Raw genomic sequence first — 27768 nt, 5'->3', positions numbered from 1 at the left:
GCGTAATCAACAACAGTCAGGATTAGGATGAAGTGGGGAGATAATTCAAGACTAAATTGGCAAGTCTCCAAGAATTTAGGTAAGGAAATGTGGGAAGATTTGACAAGTTAAAATTGACACCTCATAGGATCCAGAGTTTAAAAGCTCAGAGCCAACAAGCAGGACTAAGGAGTATGATTACTGAACTGTGATCCAAGAATCTTTCTTTGTTGCTTAAATGTGAACATTCCTATGCTTAAATTGTTACCTCTATTCAGGAGATGATAAGAAATCTGCACAGGAATCTTGCCCTTGATATAGGGTAGAGAGCGTAACATTAGAAATACTTCACAACACTTGATAATAATGGAAAAGGTTTTCTAGGGTCTAACATTTTACTATACATAGGATATGTATTAATTTTACTTCTAATGAAGACAATGGAAGAAGAAACAGTATAAGCTTGCAGAAAAGGAGAATTCAGTACAATGTGAGGGAGTGTTTTATAATAAAGATTGTTGTTTAAACATCAAAATTAACCGTAAAGATCATTCTGTTACTTTTGGAAAATGTCGTTTATATTCCTCTTGTGGTCCATCCAAGACTGTAGTGGTTGAGAGTAAGAGTTTTGGAGTCAAAAACCCCAAACATGTCAGAATCTTATCATTGCTAGCCATGTAATCTGTATCTAAGCTTTGCTTTCTCTATCTATAAAATGTGGATAAAAATGCGTGTCACTCATTGCAAGCACCCGTAAATGGTAGCTATTGTTGTTACATTCTATGTTGCTTTTCTTTAAGGAAGGAATAAAAGGAGGGCTTTTTGAGACCTTAAGAAATGGATGTTTTAAGAATAAAGTTGAAATTTCTCTCAATTAAAAGAAAGCTTAGTTAAAATTGCTATCTGCCGTATTTTCCTTATAGAGTCTTCTACATTGCATAGTTTACACATTATGCAATTGATAGATACAAACCCATCATAGGTCAAGGTTAGGCCGGCTACTGGTTTGCTTTCACAGACTAGCGCAAAATTTAACAGATGAAATGAGAAGCTCACTAGGCTGGTAGCAAATGAAAATTTGGCAAATCCAAGCAAAGTAAATTTGAATTTTTTAGTGATATATCCTCCTGTAAACATTCCAATTGAAATAGTCGGTATGGCTGTCATTCCTAGAAATAAGAGAAAAAATTATAATTACATAAATATGATTATTCTGAAATGTCTTTAAATATGAAACACAGTCTATACCAACCAAATTCATCTACTTTTATTATTTCTTAAATAGAAGGCTGGCAGGCCAGAATGGAGGTAGGGGACCAGTGTACCATTTGGGAGAGACAGAAATAATTTATTCCTGCCAGTGCTGAGGGTTTGGTTTCCCCAATAGCAAACAAAAGGCAGTGACTGAGATACTTGTATGTCTGAACAGATAGTTTCTATGAGGTGCATTTTTCTTTCTGAAAAACAACAAAACATCATTGTCCTACCTATGAGACTTTCATTCTACCATCTAAAATCTTTTACATCTCCTCAAAATGAAGAGTTCTGATCCTTAAAAACTCATTCCAAATTTGCCCAGTACTTTAGAATCGAATACTTGAATTAATATCTCTTCTATATTCATCCAAACACATATATACTCTGAGATGATAAACAGACCTAGATAGGGTACTAAAAATGACCAATTCTTCTTATAACTTTTTCATTTCATTGTCCTGCAAGAGTCATTAAAGACGAAGACTCCTCTAACAAAAAAATTCAGCTGAGAACCTTATTGGGAGTCAAACAACTTTTACAGTTTAAATTTTTATCTTAAGTTCAATAATAGCATCATACAGAATTACTATTTTCTTGTTCGCTTATGACCTATTTGCATACCACTTGATAAATTCAGTTTAATGTATCAAGTGTTTAGTGAGTTTCTACCATGTGCTGGGCACTGGATTATATACATTCTAAAGAATGTAATAATAATAATAATAATACAAGATTCTGCTCTTAAGAATCTTCTCTTATCCTGGCGTGGGGAAAGAATGATATAAGAAAACCTCTCTCTCATAAGCAAGTCTCAATACGTCCTTGGAAATAGATAATGTAGCACAAAACCTCTCTAAAATATAACATTTGTTTTGAATTATGCAGATATCAACAATGACTTAGAATTGATTTTTCTCTTGGAAACATTAATGTCCTATTTTTTGCAAGTAGCTGGATCCTGATTCCTAGTCTATGAATTATGGAATTATAATAATTATGTTACAAAAGGATTTATCTCAGGACCTCAGCACTAAATGATAAGATCCAATGATGCAGATATCATGTCTAAATGTCTCATTTACATGCAACTTTTCCTTCGGGAGTTCATCTCAAAAATAGCATGAGATGCAACTTCAAATGCAGAATAATGATGAGATCAGAAGATTGGCAAATTTGCTAAGATTTGCAAAAGAGTAAATGGAAATTATATTCATTAAAATATGAAATTGCCTTCACAAGAAAATGTCACTTGGAACTCAATTATTTGGTAAAATTGCTTATCAAGCAGACATAAACAATGTGACTTACCAAACAACATGTTAGTCTCAGACGCTGACTGACCATACTGCTGTTCTACATATTTGAAGGCATAAGTAAAAGCACCAATAAAACTGCTGATTTGTAGCCATGTCAAAAACAGTACTATCATGTATAGGGGATTGGTAAGGATGCTTTTCAAGGACTGGATGAGGCCTATAATAAACATCAAAATAAAGAAAATATTATGGTGCAGCTTAAATACCTATTAATATCTTAATCTTGTAAATATAAAGTTTATAAGATTTAAAATTACATAAATTCATAACACAGAAAGTCACAGGACCCTGCAATCCTGCTCTCAACAGCTTTTTGTATATTTCTTCTGGTTTTTCCATATGTACCTTGATATTTAGTTAGTTAGTTCATTTTACCCCCAAGTGGGATTATACAAACATGCTGCTTCACAACTTCCTTTGTTCACTTCATATTTGGTTATTTTAGCACTATACCATACAATTGCATACATCATTCATTCATTCATTCAACAAATATTTGGTTTTCAATTGGATACCAGACAATATGCTAGATGTTCAAGAAACAAAAGTGAATAAGACATGCAACGTCTCTTATTTATTAAAAGTTAATAACTTTTGGGGGCTGGCCCCGTGGCCAAGTGGTTAAGTTCGCGCGCTCCGCTGCAGGCGGCCCAGTGTTTCATTAGTTCGAATCCTGGGCGCGGACATGGCACTGCTCATCAGACCACGCTGAGGCAGCGTCCCACATGCCACAACTAGAAGAACCCACAACGAAGAATACACAACTATGTACCGGGGGGCTTAGGGGAGAAAAAGGAAAAAATAAAATCTTTAAAAAAAAAAAAAAGTTAACTTTACTTTCACTACTCCACCATTTCTGTGCAATGTGAAAACTGTGCTGTTACCTCATTGTTTCAACTATCTTGCTCTGGCTACTGCTGGATCATTCTCCAGATTATTGCTCCTAAATTGTTCTTGATTAGCCCTCAGGGCTTATGTGTGACAGGGAAGGCACTATCAAGTGGGCACGATCCTTATTCACGTGATTGATCCTGATAATCGTTACCATTGTTGCTTCTACTTCATTTTTAAATATTTAGGTGGACAAAATTTTTTCTATATAATTACCAAGAAAATAATCTTACTCTAATTATCTAGAGAGAAGCTTCCTCTGACTTCCTTCTCCTTACTCCTTCTATCCACCTAAGAAGAGCTCAGTTGCCCAATTTATAAGCATTCATAATTTCTTATGCTAACTTTACCATAGTACTTAAACACTATATTGCAATTATCTATATGTTTCTTGATACAACCCACTAGATTGTAAATTCTTGAAAAATAGAAGGAATATTCTATCACAGAGCACAGTATAGTGCCTGGTACTATTTGTGGATGAATAAATAAACGAATGGATGAATGGAATATTACAGTCCTTTTAACCCTCATAATTTACATTATATAATTTGGAAATACATATACGGTCTTTGGTTTACGAGTTACATGTATTTTTAGCCTTTCATTTGTTTCTCCCTGCTAAAGACCTCAAACCTAATCTTCTCTTCAGAGAGTTGGTGTGTGTTCAGAAAAAATTTATTAGTAGAAATCTTGGAAAAATAATTCAGCTAAATTTAGTACAGAAGAAAGCTAACTCCAGTTGATTGGATATGACTTAGTTTGGAACACTCACTCCTCCCTTTTACTGGGATTAACAATTCCAAATTGACTATAAATGTGAAATACTTACCAGTTATGTGCTCAGTAAGCTTTTGCCTAGGGTTGGTCAAATTAGTCGTTTGACTTTTTTCCTCATTTGTTTTGAGCAAATGTGAAGATATCGAAACTTTCCTTTCTTTCTGTGGTTTATCCAGACTTGAGGGCAAGAAAAAGAATGGTATGGAAGAAATAATGGATAATAATCCAGCCACAAGGAAACCAAGCCACCAAGCACCAACCCAGCGAGAGTCGCTAGGAGTTATTCTGATACTTCCTAGAATAAAGAATTAGAAGAGGCTAGTCAAAAATCATTTTGAAATGCAATATATTCTAGGCAGTAATGGTAATGATTGCTGTCCTCCACAGATGAAGAAAGTAAACTACATTTCATCAATTCCAAGACATTGTTTTCTTTTTTTCACACTTCGTCACCTCTAAAATCAGGACAAGTCTAACATTTAATAACATCTCACAATTACTTTTGTCCAAGACTCAGTCATGACATTGTTGTCTTTGCCTGAGACTGTGTGAAATTGGTGGCTTTCCTAGTGACATGACTGGACAACTACCATTATTGACCATTTAAGCCTGCAAACCGTTCAATAACCAATTATGGAAGGCACATGAATCTTCGTTATTGTCTGAAATCATCTTTTGGCACCATTTGCTGAGGTCAAGAAAGCACTAGCAATGAAATTTACAGCAGTTTGCAAGAAATTCTCAGAGCCAATATGGGACTTTTTTCCCCCATAAACTTCCATTTCCAACTCACACAGCACAAAGGATGATATTGGCGAAGATATGCATACAACGAAAATCTGAGTTTAAAAGTGACCCAGAAGAGCTTGACTCTAAATTTTAGGGATAATTTAACCATTTTATTACAAGTATGTTTTCCTTTAAAACATGCATGAGTGATATGTAAATACTGCAAGTACAAAGGAGTTATTTCAGTGAGTATAAAGTAAACATTCTAAGTAATAAGAAAACTCAACAGAGACACACACACACAGCATGGACATTCGAAGCACAATAATGGTGCCATTACTCGTTGATTTATAAGAAAACTCACTAACATGAGAAAATATTGACTTGATTTAAAACTATATAGAAATAAATTATTCATTCTATTTATTGAAGTGGTTATCAAGTATGCACAGATCTAGGTTTAAAATTGATTTACATGATCATATTGTTCCATAATCAGCAACTCAGACAGACTTCAAGAAATGATTGGTAAAATCAGCGATTCCACCTACGTGCTAAATATTTAGTCATCCTCTGTCAGAAACGTCATTTTGGTAACATTTTTCCTCCTTTATCACTGGTCTGCACATAGGGACTAGAGGTTATACTCTAGCTAGACGTGGCATGCCAAAGTATTTTTCTTGGCTCACACTCTGTCTTAAAAATTAGAAAATTCTACATAAAAATCTGGATTTCTGGATTGTCTTGAAAACTATTGGAAGATGTTGCCAATGCTGGACCCAAATTTCCGCATGAAAAGAACAGGTTGAGGCTGAATAGCGTATGTGCTTTTGGATGTTTGGGGAGGGCAGTCCATCACCACCAATTCTTCCCAGTTTAACCACCACCTGACACTTTTTGCTCATGGATGTTATCTTTTTGGCTCCTCTAGGCATTGGAGTTTGCCAAAGAGTTCTTCATAATGTGTTTACCTCCTGCTCATGACTGAACAAGAGAAGATGTAAGAAGGTCTGAACATTCAGTAGCAGAAATGGAATGACCGTGAATTCTAAAATACAGTGAGTAGTGATTTCTGACTATAGGAAAAAGGTTACAAAACTACCATCCTAAAGACTTTAACCATTTATTTCTGTACCTCTAGCTATAAAAACAATGATGAACCTGGAGATGAATGAGTAAAACTGTATGGAATGAGTAGAAATGTACAGAATGTGAACCTTCTCTAATTCACACATCCAAAATAGAAGATATAAAACATTTCATCAGGTACTTGCTTTAGTTTTATATTATAAAACACTTTCAGGTTTGTGGTTATTACTGGTGTACTGTGATGTCTACTCTATTTTGTAATGAATCCTTTGATCTCCTTGGAGATCTATATAAGTCCTTTTGAGATAGAAAATCAGATTTGTTTATTCAGAAATACTAATTACATATTACATGTTAACATAGATACAATCCTGTTATGTCCCAAAAGAGATGGCAGGTAAGTGCACAAATGTGTATGACTCATCGTGATACGGGCTACAATAAAGGCTTGCTTTTCGTGATTAATGGGGACACTTTGCGCCAATGGAAGGTGGTGAAGTAAAGCTTCTCTGAAAAGGAGCCACATTTTGGAAGAGACTTTAAGAACTCTGCAAATAGAAAATGCAAAGAAAATTTTCTAAGTGTAAATACAGGGACGTGATATCACAGGGCACCTTGAGAGACCTGTAATTTGTTTGCAGTTATTTTGAACAAAGTAATCTAAAGCAAGTTTGTTAAAATTTTCTTATTTTGTACTTAGTTGTAAAAGCTTGGTGTAGCTAGGAGATGAATTTTGTTTTTATTCTGATTGTTAATAGGTTTATTTGCTATTTGTAAGTTTTGACGAATAGTCAGCAAAGGACTTTTGAAAGAGTGAATTCAATTATTTGGAAAAATGATGTTCTGTACTTGAAAAGCATTTATCATGTTACCTTGTTCTGATTGTACTTACTCAGGTCTACATATCCAATATCCACCCACATTTTAGCAAACTGAGATGCCAGGAGAAGGCCAGTGACCGGACCAGCCATTGCCATTGCATTCAAACTACCTGAAAATATTATACAGAAATTTTATCAGATGCCAAAAATATATAGTTCTTATTCAATATGTTTTTAAAAGTAATGTTACAGAATACATTTCCAAATAATTTTTTTAGTAAGTAAAAGAATAAAATTAGAAACACTATGATTGCAAAAGTAGACCCAGAGAAAGTAATCATAAAATCTAATATTTTCTGTACGTTACCTAAATAAAAAGAAGAATGTCCTTCTTTAGCAAAATCATCCAAGTAAGAAATCCCCAAGGGTCCTATGGGGGTTTCCCCAATTCCACGAAGCATATTACCCATTAGAACATATATCCATGCATATGACACAGATTCCTTTTCATGACCTTTGTAGACAAGATAGTGTTTATTTTAAACATTAATTTTAGCATTCCTGTTAGAAACTCAACTACTTTAAGTTTTTAATTATCCCACTTAAGAATTTTGCTTTTTTCTAATTATGAGTGATTTATATTCACTTTGCAAAGTTTGAAAATATAGAAAAGCACAAAGAAAACAAGCGAAAATTATCTATAATCCCACCTCACACAAAAAACTACTTCAAATATTTATATATATCTTCCACATTTTTAGTTCATGTAAAAATATGAATAATATCCTTTATGTACATTATATACATTAAATGTCCAGTTCATATTATAATTTACTTTTACACCTGTCATACTATGACAATTTCCACATGCTATTAAGATTTCTTTTTTTCTTTTGTGAGGAAGATTGGCCCTGAGCTAACATCTCTTGCCAATCTTCCTCTTTTTGCTTGAGGAAGATTGTCGCTGACCTAACATCTGTGCTGATCTTCCTCTATTTTATGTGGGATTCTGCAACAGCATGGCTTGAGGAGTGGTGCTAGGTCCATGCATGGGATCCGAACTCACGAACCCCAGCCTCCAAAAAGCATGTGAACTTAACCACTACACCACCAGGCCAGCCCCAAGATTTCTCTTATATCAGGATTTTAATGACTGCATAGTAGTCGGCTGAATGAAAGTTTCATAATTTATTTAATCAATCTCTTCCTTTTTACTCACAAAATATTTCTAACTTTTTATTCTGTTAAACAGGGATGCCAAGGCTATAATCATAAATAAATCTTTGTGCACACTCCTGATTATTGCCTTAAGATTAATCAATAAAAGTAGAATTGCTGATTTAAGCACATATGCCTATTTTTAGTCTTTACTATCCTGAAAAATAACCTCCAAAAATTCTAGAAATTTATCTAGAAATTTATACACTGCCACCAATATACAAAAGGTGTCTTTTTCCTCTACCTCATTTCTCTTTTTTAACCTTTTCCTGTATAATAGGTAGAAAAATCTTTAGTTAGTATTATAATGTGTAATTATAATTCATGATTTGTGTTATAATAGGTAAAAAAATCTTTAATTGGTGTGATAATTTCTATTTTTCATAAAAAGTAAAGTTACATTTTTTATATAGTTATGCCACTTCCCTCTTCCTTATTTTAAATGCATATATTCTTTACCAATTTCCTACCAAAATATCCTCTTTTCTTATTACTTCTAAAAGCTCTTAAGATATATTAACATTATGTTTTGTCTTATACACATAAGATGCAGACGTTTTTCCTGTTTGCTTTTTTAATCGACTAATGAATATCATAATCATTTTTTACAGATGTAATTAAATTGATAAGTTTTAGAATATTTTTTAGTGACTATCAATTCTTACCTTGTCCTACTATCTCAGGTGATGTTGTATTGAGTAACAAAGTTTGATCCATTAAGCAGGTTGATAAGCTTGATGTTGAATTCTCTGACGGATTAACAAGAGTTTCTTTTGAATACCTGTAACTATAAGAACATCACTAGATTTAAAATTTCCATTATCTACTGAATATTTTCACTTTTCCAAGAAATAGGAATTTTCCTCTTTATTTGCACCATTCTCTTCTCCAAATTATCAGAATCCTCTTTGTCAACTTCCCAGCCTGTATTTTAGGGTAGGTGATGGGTGAAAGTAAAATGAGAGTGCCCACTGGGAAATATTCAATACCCCCAGGCAAGGAGGATTATCATGTTGCTATCCTCCTAGGCGTGCTTATATTTGGCCAAGCTATGAAGCACTATCTTGGTTTCACGCTTTTGTTAAAAAAAAAACTAATTGTATCTATCCATCCCTCTGAATTGTCTTCAAAGATGATCCCAATCTAAACTTTCTGTTAACTTTCTGATAACATATAATAAACTTTAGAGCAGTGTTTTCCAAATCATTTACAGTGCACACTGATTTACCTACATTTTCTATCAATAAGCTGTCTGACTTTCTTTTATGGATACACATGCTTCCCACCTCCAGCACAGATGCACACTTTCATATGCCTGACTTCATAATTTAGTTAAAAAAAATTCTAATTTATTTCAATTTGATGAGAAACAACTTAATAAGAACAACAGAGATAGGGCTAGAATAAGGACAAATGCTGATCCCCCAAAACACTGAGACACCCTATGCTATGAGCTCCAAGGCAGCCTACTGTATGCAAGGCATTATGCTCAGTTCCAAAGAGCTAGAAATAAAACATACAGTTTTTGTACTTAGGACATTTTACACTCTCTAAGATAAACATATATGATAAAATAGTGATAAGTTTAGTATATGAGGTCCTGAGTTGTCATGAAGTAAAAATGGATGGTCTGCTTTGCATGGAGGTGGGGGAAGGGGTGAATTAGAGAAGACTTCACAATGAGGATTACATATGAGACGAATGTTGAAGACAGATAGGAATTTAATAGGTAGATGAAGAAGGAAAAACACCGAAGCCTGTAAAAAAAAAATATGCAAAGGCATGACATATTATGGCACATCTGGAAAACTGTAGGCCAGAGTGTGGTCCTCAATCGTGAGGAGCAGTGTAAGATGAAGGTAGGAAGATAGCCAAGGACCAAATGCACAATAAGCAACCAGCATATGGAAATAAGCTTAGAAATTAATCCATAGGCAAGCAGCATTCAATATTTTTTACTGTGACCAGCAGTAAGAAATACATTTTGCATCACAACAACAATGCATACATATGGACACACATACATTCACATATATATATGTACAACTAAAACTAAAGTTCCGCAGAATAATATTTGTTTCTACTCACATTGTTTATTGTATTTTATCCTATTCCATCCTATTAAAAAATTGTTCATATTAATCATCTGAATTGATTTACTGGTCCACTAGTGGTTCAGAATCTGAAGTTTGAAAAACATTGCTCTGGGAAATTGGGAGTTTTAAGCAGGAGTAAAATAATCAGATTTGTGTTTTAAAATGAATTCTCTAGTATGGAATATGAGTTAGAATAAAGTTGAGACTAGAGGCAAAAAGTCCAGGTCAGAGATGAGGAAAGCCTCAACCAGGTTAGGGACAGTGGAGATGAAAGGAGATAGACAGGAATTGACAGATAGAAGGTAGAATAAGCAAGATTTGATGACCAGCAGTCATCTGTTTTGAAATAAAGAAAAAGTTTGGGATGAGGCCCTTGACTTTGGTTTGAGTTCCTTTGTGGCTAAAGGAATCATTATTGAAAGAGTGAGTGAGAAAAATCTGAGCTGATTTTGGCACAGGGATGGATTCAGTTTTGAATATACGGATGGGAAATACTTGTAGGATGTTAGACTGGAGATACCCTTGGGGTGGTTGATTATATAGATCTTGAGTGTAAGAAAAAGTCACCATGTATAGGTGTTAGCTGCATTTAATGCTGCATACACTCCATAAAAATGTTCTAGAATGAAAAGTGAATAAGATTGAAGAGAGAGCTTAGGGGATACTCACAAATGGTGTCAGCAGCAGAAGAAAAGAAGGGGTATAATGAAGAAGCCACAAAGATAGGAAATAAATCAAGAGAGAGTAATACAATGAAAATAAGAAGGAGCAGTACTGGGAAGAAGAAAATACTCATAAGGGTCAAATACTATAGACAAAAAAGAGAGATTGGTATGGAAAACAAAAGACATGAATGTTGGCTTTGGGAATGAGTAAGTAATCAATGTCTTTAGCAGAAATTGCTCATTGTCTCTCAATATCCATTCTTATCTCCTTCCATTATAATAGAAGGTGAGATTTTTAGCTAGGAGCATGGCATCCTGGAATAAAGTCTATTTTTTCCAATGTCTTTATATCTGGATGTGAGATATAACAAAATTCCGACCAAGGTGAAGCTAGTAGAAGTGTTACACTTCTGGAAATACTTCTTAAGCCCCAGCCTGTGCGCACTCTGCTTCTTCTTGGTTGTTCTTCTTCCCTTCCTCTATTCTGTTTCCTGGAACAACATTGCCACAATTGGGACCATTAGGTCGAAGCCATGCGAGGCAGAGAAATATGATAAAAAGAAGCAGTAACCTACCATTCCTGGGCTGGCTACATTAACTTTTTATGTGAAAAATAAGCTTCTATCTTATTTAAGCCAACACTATTTCAGGTTTTCTGTCATTAGTATCCCTCTAATCAGAACTACACAGTGAACTTAAGAACAGTCTCAATGGAAATCCAAATGGAAAAACCCATACTGCAGTGGGTTGAGTGATGAAGTCTTATTGAATGCAATCAAAATCTTGTAGGCAAAGACACGATGTATGTATGTTATACTAGAAAGCCGTAAAGCGCTCATTTATTTCCTATGAACCTGTACACCTTATTTAGTGCTATTCATATGTCAAAGTCAATGAAATCCATGGTGGATAAAGCAATAAGATAATTATTACCTAGAACAATATACTCCATTTCTACACATACTTAGTGGGTATTCTTCTCAAAAGGTGACTGCTTATATAAAAGGAAAAACAATGAAATTCTACCGTTAACTTACAAGTAAATGATAATTAATGGCACAGAAGAAATACTTACTATCCCATGAAGAAATGTGGCAAAGCAGTCAAAATACTTCCAGTTCCCATAATCAAGCAACCAATTCCAATTATCTTTGGTCTGTGTAGTTTGGATCCAAAGTAACTCACAAATACAATCACAAACAAATTTCCTAGAAAGAGAACAAAACGATTTTGATATGATTCATTATAGAAAACATTGACTGAGTCCCATTTTGTGTCCATTAGAATGAAAGGCCCCAGAATGAATAGAGCATAAGACATGGGACCTTCCCTCGAAGGTCATGTAACTGAATCGAGAAGGTGAAACTCACATTGAACCACTCCGTGTAAAGTTGTATGGCATTAACAAGCAGAATAAGTTTTCAATATGAAAGAAAGCACTTGAATTATTTGGCTATGTTAGTGAAGCAAAATTTTTTTGAAGAATTTGGAGTTGACTGGATTATATTGGAATGAGGAAAATCCTCCTGATCTGAAAGAAAGATATTCATTCATGCATTTACTCATTCACTCCCAGCATACTTTAAATTTCTACTAGGTATCTGCCATGTTGTTAGGAGCCAGAAATATTAAAAAAAAAAAAGAATAAACCATGGTATTTGTTCTCAAGAAATTTACATACCAGTGATAAAAATAGATAGATGGAGAGAGGTGCTGTTAGAACACAGAGAGGGGAAACTTTAATTAATTAAGGTTTTAGGAAAGTTTCCTGTAGGAGAGGCTACTTGAGATTTAATGTTGAGTATAAATTATTTAGATTAGAAAAACAAAGAAGAGTATTCCAAGTAGAGGGAGTCACAACCAATTCTGACACATCTGGAGTTATATCTATAATAATAAACTTACAATGACCAAGAATTACCGAACATTCGATGGGAAAAAAATAGCATGAAATAAAAGCAGCAAAATGAACTGGCAGATGAAGTAACCCATGAAGAAACAGTCAAATAAGGAAACTAAAAAGAGGAGACACTTTGACAAAAATCCAGTTAGTATCTGTAGAGGTACAAGGGTATGTTGCATCTGTAAAATGAGAACAGGCAGACTAAAAACAAGGAGAACAACAAAGTATTGTTGTAAATTAAAATTATTGTAGAAAATGTACATATTGGAACCTGAGGAGATAGACGAGACGGTGTCAGAGAAGACTGATGAGACATGAAGAAAAAAAGTAGAATTTTCAAAAGAAAACTTACAGGAAAAAAATAGCCAGAAAATTTAGTATTCATCTTATACATGTTTCAGAAGAAAATAGAGGGGAAGAAACAAATTTTTAAAATAGAAAATAAATTCCCTGAGCTAAAGAAAGACTTAAGCCCTTAGATGAAAATTTTTATTTTCTGCAGTATAAATAATGTAAAAGATACAGTCCTAGATAGATGCTGGTAGAATTTCTGAAATTCTGGGATAAAGTGGAGGTACCTACCAGTACATGACAACGATACTGATAATGATCTCTCATACACAACATTAGATGCTATAAAACAGTAGATAAATGTTTTAAGTGTTCTAAGGACAAAAGATTTTGTACGCTTAATTCCATACTCAGACAAACTATCACTTGAATATGATAGTAAACTAAATACATTGACCCACAAACAAGGGCTCAGAAAGTAAGTATGACATGTGTTCAATTATTTCTGGAAAAAAACTTAAAGATATACTTCAGAAAAAACTAAAGATGAGAGCTGAAGTCCTAAGATTCAAGAAACAGTTGTAAGAAAAGAAACCACTAAAACTTTTAACCATGTTCATCTAATTGCTATTAAATAGCTACAAAGTTTAACAAAAATATTAAGAATCAATTCCTTAATAAAAAGAGGCACACGGTGAATTAGGATTTAAAGCTAATAATAGTCTAATACTAAAATTCTAGATGATTTCATGAAACTAGGGAGGTGAAAGAGTGAAGGATATGTAGGATGTAATGTTCTCTGAAACATGAAAAGGTAGAATTCATAACAAAAAGATAAATGTCTTCCTTTGTACAATTATTTTTAAAATACTCAATAGCTAAATATATTTTAAATAAGGTTAAAGGATAAATTTATAGAAAATATCTGGAATCTATACAACATACATAATTTTTGAGTCCTTTTAAGTCATTAAAAAATTTTTTAAAAAAGGAAAAATGGGCAGAGGTAATGAGCTACCAATTTATAAGAGAAAATAATGTTCAATAATCATATAAAACCTCACTATTATTGGAGAAATCCGAATGAAAATGAAGACAACAAAGCAGTATATTCAATGTACTAAAAAAAAAAAAAAAACTTTTACCCTCAATATTACATCCAGTTAAACAGTAGAAACCTAACAGAGGTTGCTCCAAAGCTGTTCCTCCCTCCTCAAATCATTGGAATCATAATCCTCTCTCCAACCTTTTTTTGCCCTAGGACACCTGGAGAGAGGAAAGGTAAAGCCCTGGAAAGTATTAGTTTGCAAACAAGTTAGTATAAATCAGGGGTTTTCAACTTCTGCACTATTGACATTCTAAGCTAGATAATTCTTTGTTATGAGGGCTCTCCTTGGCATTGTAGGATGTTGGGCAGCATCCCTGGCCTCTACCACTAGATGCCAGTAGCAACCCCCTCGCTGAGTTATAGCAACCAAAAATGTCTCCAGATTGCCAAATTGTCCCTGGGGGACAAATTTACCGTGGTTGAGAACTGGTAGTATAGAGCATGTATGGCAGTTTTTACCTCTGTAAATCTGGTTACTAAGTAATAATCAAAATAGAAGTAAAAATTACCCATTTCAAAGCTTCCATCAATTAAGCCAACAACAGAAGATGTTATGTCAAATCTCCTTTCTATTTGAGTGATGGAACTTTTCATAATGACTGCATTTAGTGCTTTACAAATAAAGCTGAGCGTCAGGGCTGCGAAGAACAGCTAAGAAAAAGTAGAAAGAAAGGAAAAAATGGTTAATCAAAGGACTACATAATGTTTATATGCACACAGAATTAAAATAGCTTTTCTTCTTTACTTGAAAACATTATTTTTATCATAAGAAGCATACCCACCTTTCCTCTATACCAATTGGTATTTCTTAGCCCTTTTAACATTATTATCACTATATTGATAAAGCATCATTTTCTAACTTGGCGACATCAGATTATTAGAGTAGTACAGTCAAGGTTGTTATTTTTTTCTTTAAAGATTTTATTTTTTTCCTTTTTCTCCCCAAAGCCCCCCCGTACATAGTTGTATATTCTTTGTTGTGGGTCCTTCTAGTTGTGGCATGTGGGACACTGCTTCAGCGTGGTTGGATGAGCAGTGCCATGTCCGCGCCCAGGATTCGAACTAATGAAACACTGGGCCGCCTGCAGCAGAGCGCGCGAACTTAACCGCTCGACCACGGGGCCAGCCCCAAGGTTGTTATTTTTTAATTAATGTCATTAACTGATTTCTAGGAAGCTAGATAATGGTCTGAGATGGCCATGATGACAATTTATTCTTTTTCCCAAGTAAATAACACAGACTAACTATGAGGGGAGTGTCTAGACATTCTCAAAGGTAGCATTTCCAGGAAGCCGGCTGAAAAATGGAACTTTTTCACTTATAAAACATCACTATTGTTGGAGAAATGCAAATTAAAATGAAGATAACAAAAACAATATACTCAATGTTCTTAAAAAAAATGATTTTTAACCCTGGTGGTTATAGATATTTTATTTTCAGTTTCATTGTAACAAAATTTAGTGATTCATTCTTCTTACAGCCCATATCCATATCCATAAGTGAATTCCTTTTGCTTCTAGTATTAAAATCTGATCTTGTAGTGGACTGCATGTTTGTCTCCCCCGCAAATTCATATGTTGAAACTCTAATTTTCAAATGATTATTTTTGGAGATGAGGCTTTTGGGAGATAATTAGGTCATGAGGGTGGAACCCTCATGATAGGATAACTATTCTTATGAGAGTTTGCTTCTCTCTCTTCTTCTGCCATATGAAGACCCAGCAAGAAAATAACCATCTGAAAACTAGGAAGAGGCTTCTCACCAGAACCCAATTACACTGGTTCCCTGATGCCAGACTTCCAACCTCCAGAACTGTGAGAAATAAATTTCTGATGTTTAAGCCACCGAGTCTATGGCATTCCGTTAAAGCAGGCCAGGAAGACTCAACCAGCCCTTCTCACGACCCTCTACACTACCAGTGGTAGCCACTCTCATGTCTAGTCTGGATTATTGCATTAGCCTCCTAATAGATCTTTCTGCTTCTGCTCTCACCCAACTACAGTCTCTTCTCAACACAGTAGCTAGAAAAATTCTTTAAAAATGGAAATTAGATCATGCCAGTGATCCTTCCATCTCAGGCATAATAATATCTAGTCTAAGCCCTAAATGATCTTCCCTCCCCGGGAATATCCCTTCCTCACAAATGTTTCTTTGTACCTTCTTTATCTCATCTTCTGTTGATCTAGTCCTTGCTTATTTCTCTCCAGCTACACTAGCCTTCTTGCTGTACCTTGAGCATTCCATGTTTGTTATATTGCCTCAGGTTCTTTGTTTTTGCTTTTCTTTCTACAGGGAAAGCTCTTCCCCATAGTCATATTTCTGTCACTCACTCCCTCACATCTTTGAGGTTTTTCCTCAGTGTAACTGCCAAAATGAGGCTTTCCTTGATCAACCTCTTTAAAATTACAGTCTCGCATCACTTAATGAAGGGGATATGCTCTGAGAAATGCATCAGGTGATTTTGTCATTGTGCAAACATCGTAGAGCGTACTTACACAAACCTACATGGTATAGTCTACACACATCTAGGCTGTATGGTACTAATCTTATGGGACCACCATCATATATGTGGTTCATCATTGACTGAAATGTCATTATATGGTGCATGGTTGTACACTACTTTCCCTTCATGTTATATTTTATTTCTTTAATGTATATTGCCCTCACTTGAATATAACCTTCATCAGAGCAGTGCTTTTTGTCTATTTTGATCACTGTTATATCCTTAATACTTAGAACAGTGTGTACCACAGACATGCTCAAAAATATTTGTTGAACTTTTGTCTAACCAGAAGCTACTATGTGTCTTACATGAGGCCATGCTTGGAGGAAAGAGAAAAAGGCCCAATACAGCTCTTCCATTGCTGGCAAGATGTTTGTACTTCCCTTCCTGTATAGGGAATTTTCAATGAAGTGAAAGAACTTGAGAAAAGCTGTAAAATGATACTACTTCTTAGAAATAATCGAGAATTCCTACAGAGGATATCAGAAGTCATCTAAGAATGAAACCCAAAAGGTGGAAGAGTATCCAGATCAGTTTTACTAAGTTAATGAAGGGAAGAACTAGACTCATAGGAGAAAGATATTAAATTTGTCCAATGGAGTTAGAAGAAATTATGAAGATTTTCCTCAAGGAGTGCAATTCTGACATCTTGTAGAATTATATGCAGCCTTTACATCATAGAACAAAAATAAAAAATTTTCAGATTCTGATCATTTCAAAAAATCATCATGTTATTGACACCAAAAAAGAACAAATGTGGGTGGGAGTTACATCAGCAAGATGATGGAATAGGAAGCCCTCAACCTTCCTTGCCCCATAGTCAAGAGGATTTAACAACCACAAACCAAACAAATGCCTCTGTGAGAAGTTCAGAAATCATTTAAAACATTTCTGCATCCTAGGCAGTGCAAATCCAACCACATGGGAGCTTAGGAGGAAAATTTGTGACCCTCTCCATTCTCTTGCCAGAGCCTTCCCCCACCATGCATAGTTGGTGTATTTGAAACAAAATTCCCAAATCTTGTCTTCTCCCTGCAGGGAAAAAGGAGTAGAACTTATGTGAATGTTCTGAATTTTAGGGGGGCTGTTTGAGGGATCAGTACTGTATCCAAGTACTGAAAAGAGTGGGTCACCAGGTTGAAGGTCTCAGAGCAAAGATGATAAACGATGCACTAGAGTCTGCAATACCGCAGACAGACAGTAGGTGGAACACCAGTATTGTGATTCACTACATTACCAGCGATGCTAGTATCTCAGACAGACACCAGGGGGAGATTGTAAGTAGAAACCAGCAAATTTCTTCAAATAGTCCAGAAGACACACCCAAAAACAGCTTGGGATGTCTCCAGAATCTCCAACCTGGCTTAGTAATGAAAGTTGACCATGTACAAAACCAGAGCACAAAGTCTGAGAGAATTAAAGAGAACTGGCTGATTCTGCAAACGCCAAAATTCCAACAACAAAAAATAACAAGACATATAAAGAAATAGGGAACCATGATACATTTAAAGAAACAAGTTAAATCTCCAGAAATTGGCCCTAAAGAAATAGAGATATATGAATTGCCAGAAAAAGAATTAAAATTACTGCCATAAGGATACTCAATGAATTAAAACACAGCACAGATAAACACCTAAACAAAATCAGAAAAATGATGGATAAACAAAATGAGAATATTGATAAAGACATAGAAACTACAAAGAATAATCAAACAGAAGTTCTGGAACTGAAGAATACCTTAACTGAATTGAAAACTTCACTAGAGCAACTCAATAACAAACTTGACCAGACAGAAAAGGAATCAATGAACTTTAATACTGAGTCAGAGGAGAGAAAAAAACAAAGAATGAATAAAAATGAATAGCCTAAAGGACTTATGGAATACCATCAGGCAAACAACATACGCATTATGAGGGTACCAAAGGAAGAAAGGGAGAAATTGGCAGAGAAATTATTTGAAAAAATAATTGTCAAAAATTTCCCAAATCTGAGGAGAAAAATACACATACAAATTCAAAAAGTTCAAAGAATGCCATCTAGGATAAATGGAATGAGACCTACACCAAGACACATCATAATCAAATTGTCAAAAGTGACAGACAGAGAGAAAAGTTGAAAACAGTAAGAGAAAAAACAAGTCATCACATGCAAGGGAATTCCCAATAGATTATCATCAGATTTCTCAGCAACAATCTTATAGGTTAGAAGGGAGTGGGATGAAATATTCAAAGTACTGAAAGAAAAAGACTGCCAACCAAGAATATTATATCTCACAAAACTGTCATTCCAGAACAAAGGGGAAGTCAAGACTTTCCCCAATAAGCAAAAGCTGAAGGAATTAATCACCACTAGATCTACCCTACAAGAAACACTGAACAGAGTCCTATGAGTTGAAGTGAATGGATGATAAACAGTAACACAAAACCACACCAAGATATAAAATTCTTTAGTAAAGGAAATATAGAATCCTGTATCGTTGTAATGTAGGTGAGAAAATCTCTTATAAAAATCTGATTTAGAATTTTTTAAAGGCATAAAAAGTAATTATAAATCTATGTTAATGGATATGTGATGTTAAAAGGGGCAATTTGTGTCATCAATAACATAAAGTTGGTGGGAGGCAGATATGTAAAAGAATAGAGTTTTTATACACAATTGAAGTCAAGTTATTATCAGTTTAAAACAGACTGTAATAACTTTGAGATCTTTCAGCACTTTGATCTTAGATTTCCCAGACTCCAGAACTACGAGAAATAAATATTTGTTATTTAAGCCACCCAGTCTATGGCATATATATATATTTTTTATAGCTGAACAGGTAGAGAAGATATTCCATGCAAACAAAAACCTAAAGAGAGCAGAGGTAGCCATATTTATATCAGACAAAATAGACTTTAAGACAAAAATGGTCACAAGAGATAAAGTCACATTATATAATGATAAAAGTTTAAATTCATCAGGAAGATATAACAATTATAAATATATATGCACCTAACATTAGGACACTCAAATATATGAAGCAACATTGACAAAACTAAAGGTAGAAATAGACAGAAACACAATAAGAGTGAGAGAATCATACCCCACTTTGAATAATGGATAGAACAACCAGACAGAGACTCAATAAGAAAACATTAGACTTTAACAACACCATGTGCCATTTGGACCTAATTGGACCTGGACACACACAGAACAGTCCACCCAACAACAGCAGAATATACATTCTTTTCAAGTACACATGAAACGTTCTCCAACATAGACCACATGTTAGGCCACAAGACAATTTTAACAAATTTAATAAGATTAAAATCATACTATGTATCTTCTGTGACCACAATGAAACAAAACTAGAAAACAATAGAAGAAAGAAAACCTTTAACTATGTGGAAATTAAACAACACAATCTTAAACAAGTAAAGGATCAAAGAAAAAATCACCAGAGAATTTAGAAAGTATCTGGACACAAGTGAAAATGAAAACACAACATACTAAAATATATGGGATGCAGTAAAAGCAGTACTAAAAGAAAAGTTTATAGTGATAGATGATTACATTAAAGAGGAAGAAAGACCTCAAACCAACAGGCTAAACTTACACCTCAACGGCCTAGAAAAAGAACAAGGTAAACTCAAAGTTATCAAAAGGAAGGAAATAACAAAGATTAGAGTAGAGATAAATGAAAAAGGGAATAGAAAAACAATAGAAAAATTCCACGGAACTAAGAGTTAGATTTTCGAAGAGATCGACAAAATTGATAAATTCTCAGCTAGGTTAAAAAAAAGACGACTCAGTGAAAATTAGAAAGGAAAGAGGAGACAATACAAATGATGTCACAGCAATAAAATAGAAGAGACTACTATGACAATTATATGCCAACAAATTGGATAAGCTAGAAGAAATGGATAAGTTACTAGAAACACACAACCTGCCAAAACTGAATCATGAAGAAATAAAAAATATGAACACACCTATGTCTAGTGAGGAGATTGAAGCAGTAATCATGAACCTCCCAACAAAGAAAGCCCAAGACCAGATGGCTTCACTGGAGAATTCTATCAAACATTTAAAAAAGAATTAATGCTAATTCTTCTCAAACTCTTCCAAAGAAATAAAGAGGAGGGAACATTCCCAAATTCATCCTATGAGGCCACATTACCCTGAGATCAAAGCAAGAAAAAGATACCACCAGAAAAGAGAACTCTAGACCAATATCCCTGATGAATATTAATAGAAAATACTTCAACAAAATACTAGCAAAGAGTATCAAACAGCACATGAAAATAATCATACACTATGACCAAGTAGAATTTATATTTGGAATGCAAGTCTTGTTCAACATATGAAAATCAATCAATATAATACACCACATTAACAAAATAAAGAATAAAACCACATGATCATCTCATTAGATGAAGAAAAAGCATTCCACAAAATTCAACACCCTTTTATGAAAAAAAAAAAAAAACACTCAACAAACTAGGAATAGAAAGGAACTATCTCAATGTAATAAAGGCCATATATGAAAAGCCAATACCTAACGTTATAGTCAATGGAGAAAGATTGAAAACTTTTTCTCTGAGATCAGGAACAAGGCAAGCATGCCCACAGTAGCCACTACTCTTCAACACAGTACTGGAAGTTCTAGTCAGAGTAATTAAACAAGAAAAAGAAATTAAAGGCATACAAATTGGAAAAGAAATAAAATTATATTTTTATTATTTATTTATAATTAGACTTATTATTTATTTATAATTTATATTGTTATTACTATCTGTTCACAGATGATATGATCTTATATGTAGACATCTATAAAGATTCTACACAAAAAAAGCTATTAGGACCAATAAATAAAATTCAGCAAAGATGCAGTATACAAGATCAACACTCAAAATCGTTTGTCTTTCTGTACACTAACAATGAGCAATCTAAAAAGAAATTAAGAAAACAATCTCATTTACTACAGCATCAAGAGGAATAAAACATTTAAGAGTAAACTTAACCAAGAAAGTGAAAGATTTGTACACAGAAAACTAACAAACATTGCTAAAGAAACCGAAGAAGGTACCAATAAATGGAAAGACATGCAAGTTAGTAGACTGGAAAACTTCATATTGTTAAAATGTTCATATTACCCAAAGTGATCTACAGATTCAATGCAATACCTATCAAAATTCCAATGTCATCTTTTTGCAGAAATAGAAAAAAAATTCCTAAAATTCATATGGAATCTCAAGGGACCTGAAAAGCCAAAACAATCTTGAAAAAGAGCCAAGTTGGAGAGGTCACACTTTCTGGTTTCAAAACATACTACAAAACAACAGTAATTAAGATGGTGTGATACTGGCATAAAAATAGGTATATAGACCAATGGCACAGAATAGAGACCCCAGAAATAAGGTCTTGCTTATATGGCCTGATGAGACAATGGTGCTAAGACTATATAATTGGGAAAGAACAGTCTCTCCGACAAATGATGTTGGGAAAGCTGGATATCCATCTGCAAAGGAATGACATTGGACCCACTGCCTTCCATAACATACAAAAATTAATTCAAAATGGGTTAAAGACATAAATGTAAGACCTAAAACTCTTAAATGAAAATATTAAGGAATAGCTTCAGGACATTGAATTTGGTAATGATTTCTTGGATACACCAAAAGCATAGGTAGCAAAAGCAAAAATAGACAAATGAGACTACATCAAACTTTAAAACTTCTGTGCACCAAAAGAAACAATCAACAGAGTGAAAAGACAACTATATAATGAGGGAAAATAATTGTAAGTCATGTACTTGATAATGGATTAATAGCCACACTAAATAACGAACTTCTACAACTCAACAACAACAAAACAAAACTACAAAATAACCTGATTAAAACACAGAAAAAAGACCCAAATAGACGTTTCTCCAAAGAAGATATACAAATGGGCAATAACCACATGAAAAGATGCTTAACATCACTAATCATTAGGGAAATGCAAGTTAAAACCACAATGAAATATTACTTCACACCTGTTAGAATGGCTACCATCAAAAAGACAAGAGATAACAAGCACTGGCAAGGATTCATTAGTATAGAAATTTGATCACGTGCATCCCTTGTCAAATAGGTTCTACTTTCTTTTTTCTCTTGTTTTACTTTCTCTTCCTTCCCTTTTACTATCTCCATCTTTCTCCTACTATCCTGCCTCAAGCTAATTTGTTAACCACACAGTATTCCCTCCGCATTTTTCTCAATATTTGTATGATTTCAAACAAGCATATATATTACTAACACAGATTCATATTTATTCTGCCTCTCTTCCTTTGTGGTATGATCTGAGAGAATACCACATCTTGAATTTCCAGCTTATTGACTCACTTTTCGAGTGTTTTTATTATCCAAATGGGTTTTCTCTGCCAACAATCAAGTTTTTGATGCCTCTTACCATTTGTATATTTCTCCTGAATCTCCCTGAGAATAATACTTATACTAATTTTAAAATTCTGTTCTTTTTTATATATATTTTTTGCTATAGGTAAATTGCTTCATTTATTGAGTCTATTGTCTCTTATTAAGAGTGGTGAATTTAAAATACCTACTGATTCTTGGCAATCTGCTCTGTTCCACAGATGCAAGGTCCTGTTTCCTTGCCTCTGACTATTCAGTCTGTTTGTGAAGCCTATTTGGGATGGAGAGGCAGCAATCACTAGCAGCAGGGTCAGCCAATAGTTAATCTTCTGCATGTAGGCACTTCATTTCTTCCTGGTTGTTGCCAGTCACCTGAGGCAGTGTTTTTCTTCATATGCCCAGGCGTCTTCACTGCTCCTGCCCAGAGTAGATGTCACTGCAGTTTGCTGCTTGGACTAAGTGGGGTATGTTGATGATCAGGAGAGAGATGTCGAGCAAGGAAAGATGCATATTCTCTCTTTGAGCGGGATACCCTAACTAACCACCTGTCAGCTGTCTCTAGGACCTCTATCCCACTCTCAGTGGCTTTACCTTTGAAGGACCCTTAGTGCCACTTCCATGTTTTCCAATTTTCTTCTCCTACATTTTTCTTGGACTGCAATTTCTTTCTTCAGTCTAATTCTTTCTATGTCTTACCTTTCAGAAAACCCTCATGGTTTCTGATTTATAAAATCTATCTGTTCTTGTTTGAGCAGAGTTATGAGTTGCTCTTAACATCTTTCAAATTATTTATTAAAATTGGACGGAGGAGGAGGTGGCTTCTGCCTTATTATTCCCAATCTGCCGTATTGAACTGGAAGACTTCAAGTTTTGTCTTTTCTTTTCCAATGAATAAATAGAAAAAATTTTATCAGGCTCTCCATCAAACTCAGATGCCTGACACATAATGAGTAAATACTCAGTAAGTGTTTTCTGGTTGTTGAATAAATTGTTATTCCCCCAATTCAGGTTATAAATCTGGTACAGAGTCAACATATAGTGAAACCTCTCATTTCTTAGTTTCCTCAGCCCGTAGGTGGAGATAATTATACTAAAATCGGTATGAGGATTACTTGAAATAATATACATAAAATTCTTGGCACAGTGCTAGCCACGTAGTAAGCATTAATAAATGTTTGTTTTTATTATCATTGAGAGTTACCATCATCTAGCTTTTGGCTGTAAGTTTAATTAATAAAAACAGGTTATTTAGTTATTAGTAGTTATTAGTTATTAGTAATCAGGTTATTTCTGATTATTTAGTTAAACATATTTTTCTTTAAACATTGGCACCTGAGCTAACATCTGTTGCCAATCTCCTTTTGTTTTCTTCTTCTTCTTCTCCCCAAAGCCCCTCAGTACATAGTTGTATATTCTAGTTGTAGGTCCTTCTGGCTCTGCTATGTGGGACGCTGCCTCATCATTGCTTGATGAGTGGTGCTAGATCCGTGCCCAGGATCCGAACGAGCGAGACCCTCAGCCACCATAGTGGAGTGTGTGAACTTAACCACTTGGCCATGGAACTGGGCCCCTAGTCAAACATATTTTTATGTCATGCACTGTTATAGGTTCTGCAGAATCAGTAATGAACATATTGACAATGTGATTTATTGATTACTGAAGACATACAGAGGCAAACTTTTATCTAAACACTGGTCATCAAAGCACTGATTGGTGAAATCAAAGAGGAGGGAATTTCAGAAAGTAACAAGACATCTCATTAAAGCAGATATAAGCATAACCAAATATAAATTCTATCATACAAGAGAAGCTTTCTAAAAGTTCAGAGAAAGTTTTTGTATTGTCTGTGTCTTCAATCTTAGAAAGAAGATTAGCTCAAGACAAAGGAGAGACTCAATAGAGTCAAAATTCTCACACTACAATCCTAAGCTAGTTTTACAAAGAAGAAAGTGATAATAGATGTAAACATAAGGGCCGATATTGGATCTCTCCAATGAGCTGGGATTTTAGAAGGATATGAAATGAGTTAACATATATAGAATTATAAATATGCTTGCTTTTAATCTAACTATAACCCTGCAAATGGGCATTTTTAATCTGTTCCTAATGTAGGACTGAAGTTCAGAGAAAGAATGAGATGATTTTCTTATAACTTAAAAAAAACCCCACAAAGGAATAAGAAAGCCAAAATCTCCAGTGAAAAATATTAAAAGATCAATACCAGGAGGACAGAAATTTAATATTGAGAGAGGTAAAAACAGAGATACAAATGTTCGCAATCATCAAATAGATTTTAAAGTATCAGAGGCAGAAAGAGACAACTGGCATTGATTTAAGAGGTAAAGTCTGTATTTACCTGCAACCGTGACAAGTCTGTTACTTATTTATTATGGCAAGAGTTCTAGCACTGAAGTCAGAAGACAGTTCAAAGCTTCCACTGCCACAGAAACAGCTAAGATTAACTCAGTTAACTCATCTGAACTTCAATTCATTTACTCAGCAAACATTTATCGAGCAACTATAATATAGCAATTATTCTGCTAAGCCTTGGAGTTGAGGCAGATACAGAATTAGAAGGTCAGTAAAAACAAGACATGAGAAATGCCTCAAAAGAACCAATAATTTCCTGGGGGCAATAAACAATAAACAAATAATGCCAGTATAAAATGTAATGAGTACTGTAATTGCTATAAATTTATAGTGTTAAGCGTGCACAGAAAAGAGGGATTAATGCTGCCTGTCTAGGTTACAGTTTCAACGGATATGGTGACATTGGAACTAAGTCTTTAGGGGATAATAGAAACTTAGAAATCGAAGAAGAAATAAACATTTAAAACAAAATAAGAAACCCATGAAAAGCCCCTGAGTAGTGAAAGAATACAGATCATTTGAAAAACAAAAAGGGTATCTGTGTGAGTGCAACCTAAGGAAAGAAATAAGCCAAACATTGGGAGATCAATCTGCATTTTTAATGTGACAAAAAGAGATTAAATTTTAAAGGGCAAATTCTAGTGCAAGGGGAAGATGGACTTATGGCAAAGAAATTGGTTAAAAAGATTTCAGAAAAAAAGATGAGCAGAGATGGAAAAAGGGAAACAAAATGTTACTGACACACTTAGGAGAAGTTTAAGAGGAGATCCAATAAGATGCGGGAATAATGTAAAATAATTATTCTCATTTTGTTTTCTGTGATTCTAGTTTGGAAAACTGTACGTAGTAATACTGTTATTGGGGATGAGAAAAAGAAAAGTCTTGGGGTTAAAGACAATAAAATCATCTTTTCATAAGTCAAATTTCAGGCGCCTTAGAATAAACATGTATCGAGCATACACACCTAAGGCAAGTTTAGTGCTCAAAAGAGAGTTTTGTTTGGAGGTAGTTTTGAGATTTACTAGAGGACAGTTTTACAATTAATCTAAAAAAACTCCTCCTGCCGCACTGCACCCTTGCTTTTCCGTAACTCTTTCTCCTGTCCTTTCCACTAAAAACAGAGAGTTGTTCACATTTGTATGCATCAAATCTTCTTTTTTTGCATCATCACTCCCAAATATCCTTAGCAGGCTTATATTATTATGGCTATTCCAATTCTTTTTCAGGGTTTGTTTCAGACTTTCTTCTTTTTTTACTCTACATACTCTTTCTGGGAAAACTCAACAATTGCCATTGTTTTTGTTACCCCCTAAATACTGATGATTACCAAATCTATATCTTGAGCCAAGATTGCTTTTGCTGAGTTTTAGACTTCTTTTCCAAGCTGCCTATATTAGAGCTCTATTTTGGGGTGTCATTATTTTGTCTGGATCTTGTCCTCTTCTTCCTCCTTTTTCACCTCCTTTTCTTATGTCACTGTCTTCCACCAGCTGCCCAGGCTAGAATCTACTCTTTGATTGCACCCAATCAGTCCTCCAAACCTAAAAATTTAGTCTTATAAATATATCTCTTTTCAATATGCTTCACTTTGTATTTCCACTTCAAACGACCATCATCTTTCACCTAGATTACCACTATTTCTAGCTGGCATCTCTTTCCTCATTGTTACCCTTTTCACACTGCAGCCAGGGTGATTTATGAATATATATATAGCCATTTACACTTTGAACAGTGCTAAATTCCAACTGGACTCATTCTCCGGAAAATACAATTATAAAGTCTGTGGGAAAAACGAAAAACACCTGAGGGCGTGGGAAAGTAAACAAAAGCAGTCAGATTCTAGATAGGAGTTGACACTTAAAAGAAGGAAATATCTTAGATTAGTTTCTCAGTCTTATGAATTGGGGTGAAGCCATGTATGAACAGGGCACCTCAAGGTAGCCCAGTTAAGGATAAAATAATTGAATTGAGATTTGAGCTACTGCCTAAGAGAGTTTGCAGTTTCAGGTCAACAAAGTTAATTGTCTTGTAAAACAAACAAACAAAAAATCAACACTCTTTGGAAGAATATAACAGTGTCCAAAATTACCAACATATGAGGAGCCAGGAAAATGTAACCAATTCTCGAGAAAAATGACAATCAACTAGACCAACCCTCAGATTACACATATATTGATATTACTGGACAAGAATTTTAAAGCAACTAGTCTAACTGTGCTCTTTGATGTAAAGAAAAATAATCTCACAATTAATGAAAAGATAGGAAATTTCACAAAAAGAAGCTATAAAAATGAGAAAATGCAATATCTGAAATAAATATGCATAACTAAGATGTTAGCTTATACCACATCTTCTCGACA

The 27768-nt window shown here is 34.4% G+C and overlaps 1 protein-coding gene across 4 annotated transcripts in view; it reads right to left on the bottom strand.

Moving 5' to 3' along the window:
- The window catches only part of LOC103560769 (solute carrier organic anion transporter family member 1B3), a 77558-nt gene that overhangs the window by 18587 nt on the left and 31203 nt on the right, over nt 1–27768 (bottom strand). For 3 of the 4 annotated variants that reach the window (XM_070620744.1, XM_070620743.1, XM_008535040.2), the window contains exons 4-11: nt 14653–14794; nt 11917–12049; nt 8746–8867; nt 7230–7376; nt 6934–7032; nt 4276–4518; nt 2545–2709; nt 953–1148 (exon numbers count right to left, since the gene is read on the bottom strand). In XM_070620744.1, coding sequence (XP_070476845.1) covers nt 953–1148; nt 2545–2709; nt 4276–4518; nt 6934–7032; nt 7230–7376; nt 8746–8867; nt 11917–12049; nt 14653–14794 — 1247 coding nt within the window. The remainder of the gene's footprint in view (nt 1–952; nt 1149–2544; nt 2710–4275; nt 4519–6933; nt 7033–7229; nt 7377–8745; nt 8868–11916; nt 12050–14652; nt 14795–27768) is intronic. The other variant, XM_070620745.1, reaches the window with a different exon arrangement.

The sequence above is a fragment of the Equus przewalskii genome, chromosome 5 (assembly GCF_037783145.1).
Source record: "Equus przewalskii isolate Varuska chromosome 5, EquPr2, whole genome shotgun sequence".
NCBI lineage: Eukaryota > Metazoa > Chordata > Mammalia > Perissodactyla > Equidae > Equus > Equus przewalskii.
Note: the sequence above shows the minus strand (reverse complement) of the source record. Positions and strands in the feature narration are given on the sequence as shown.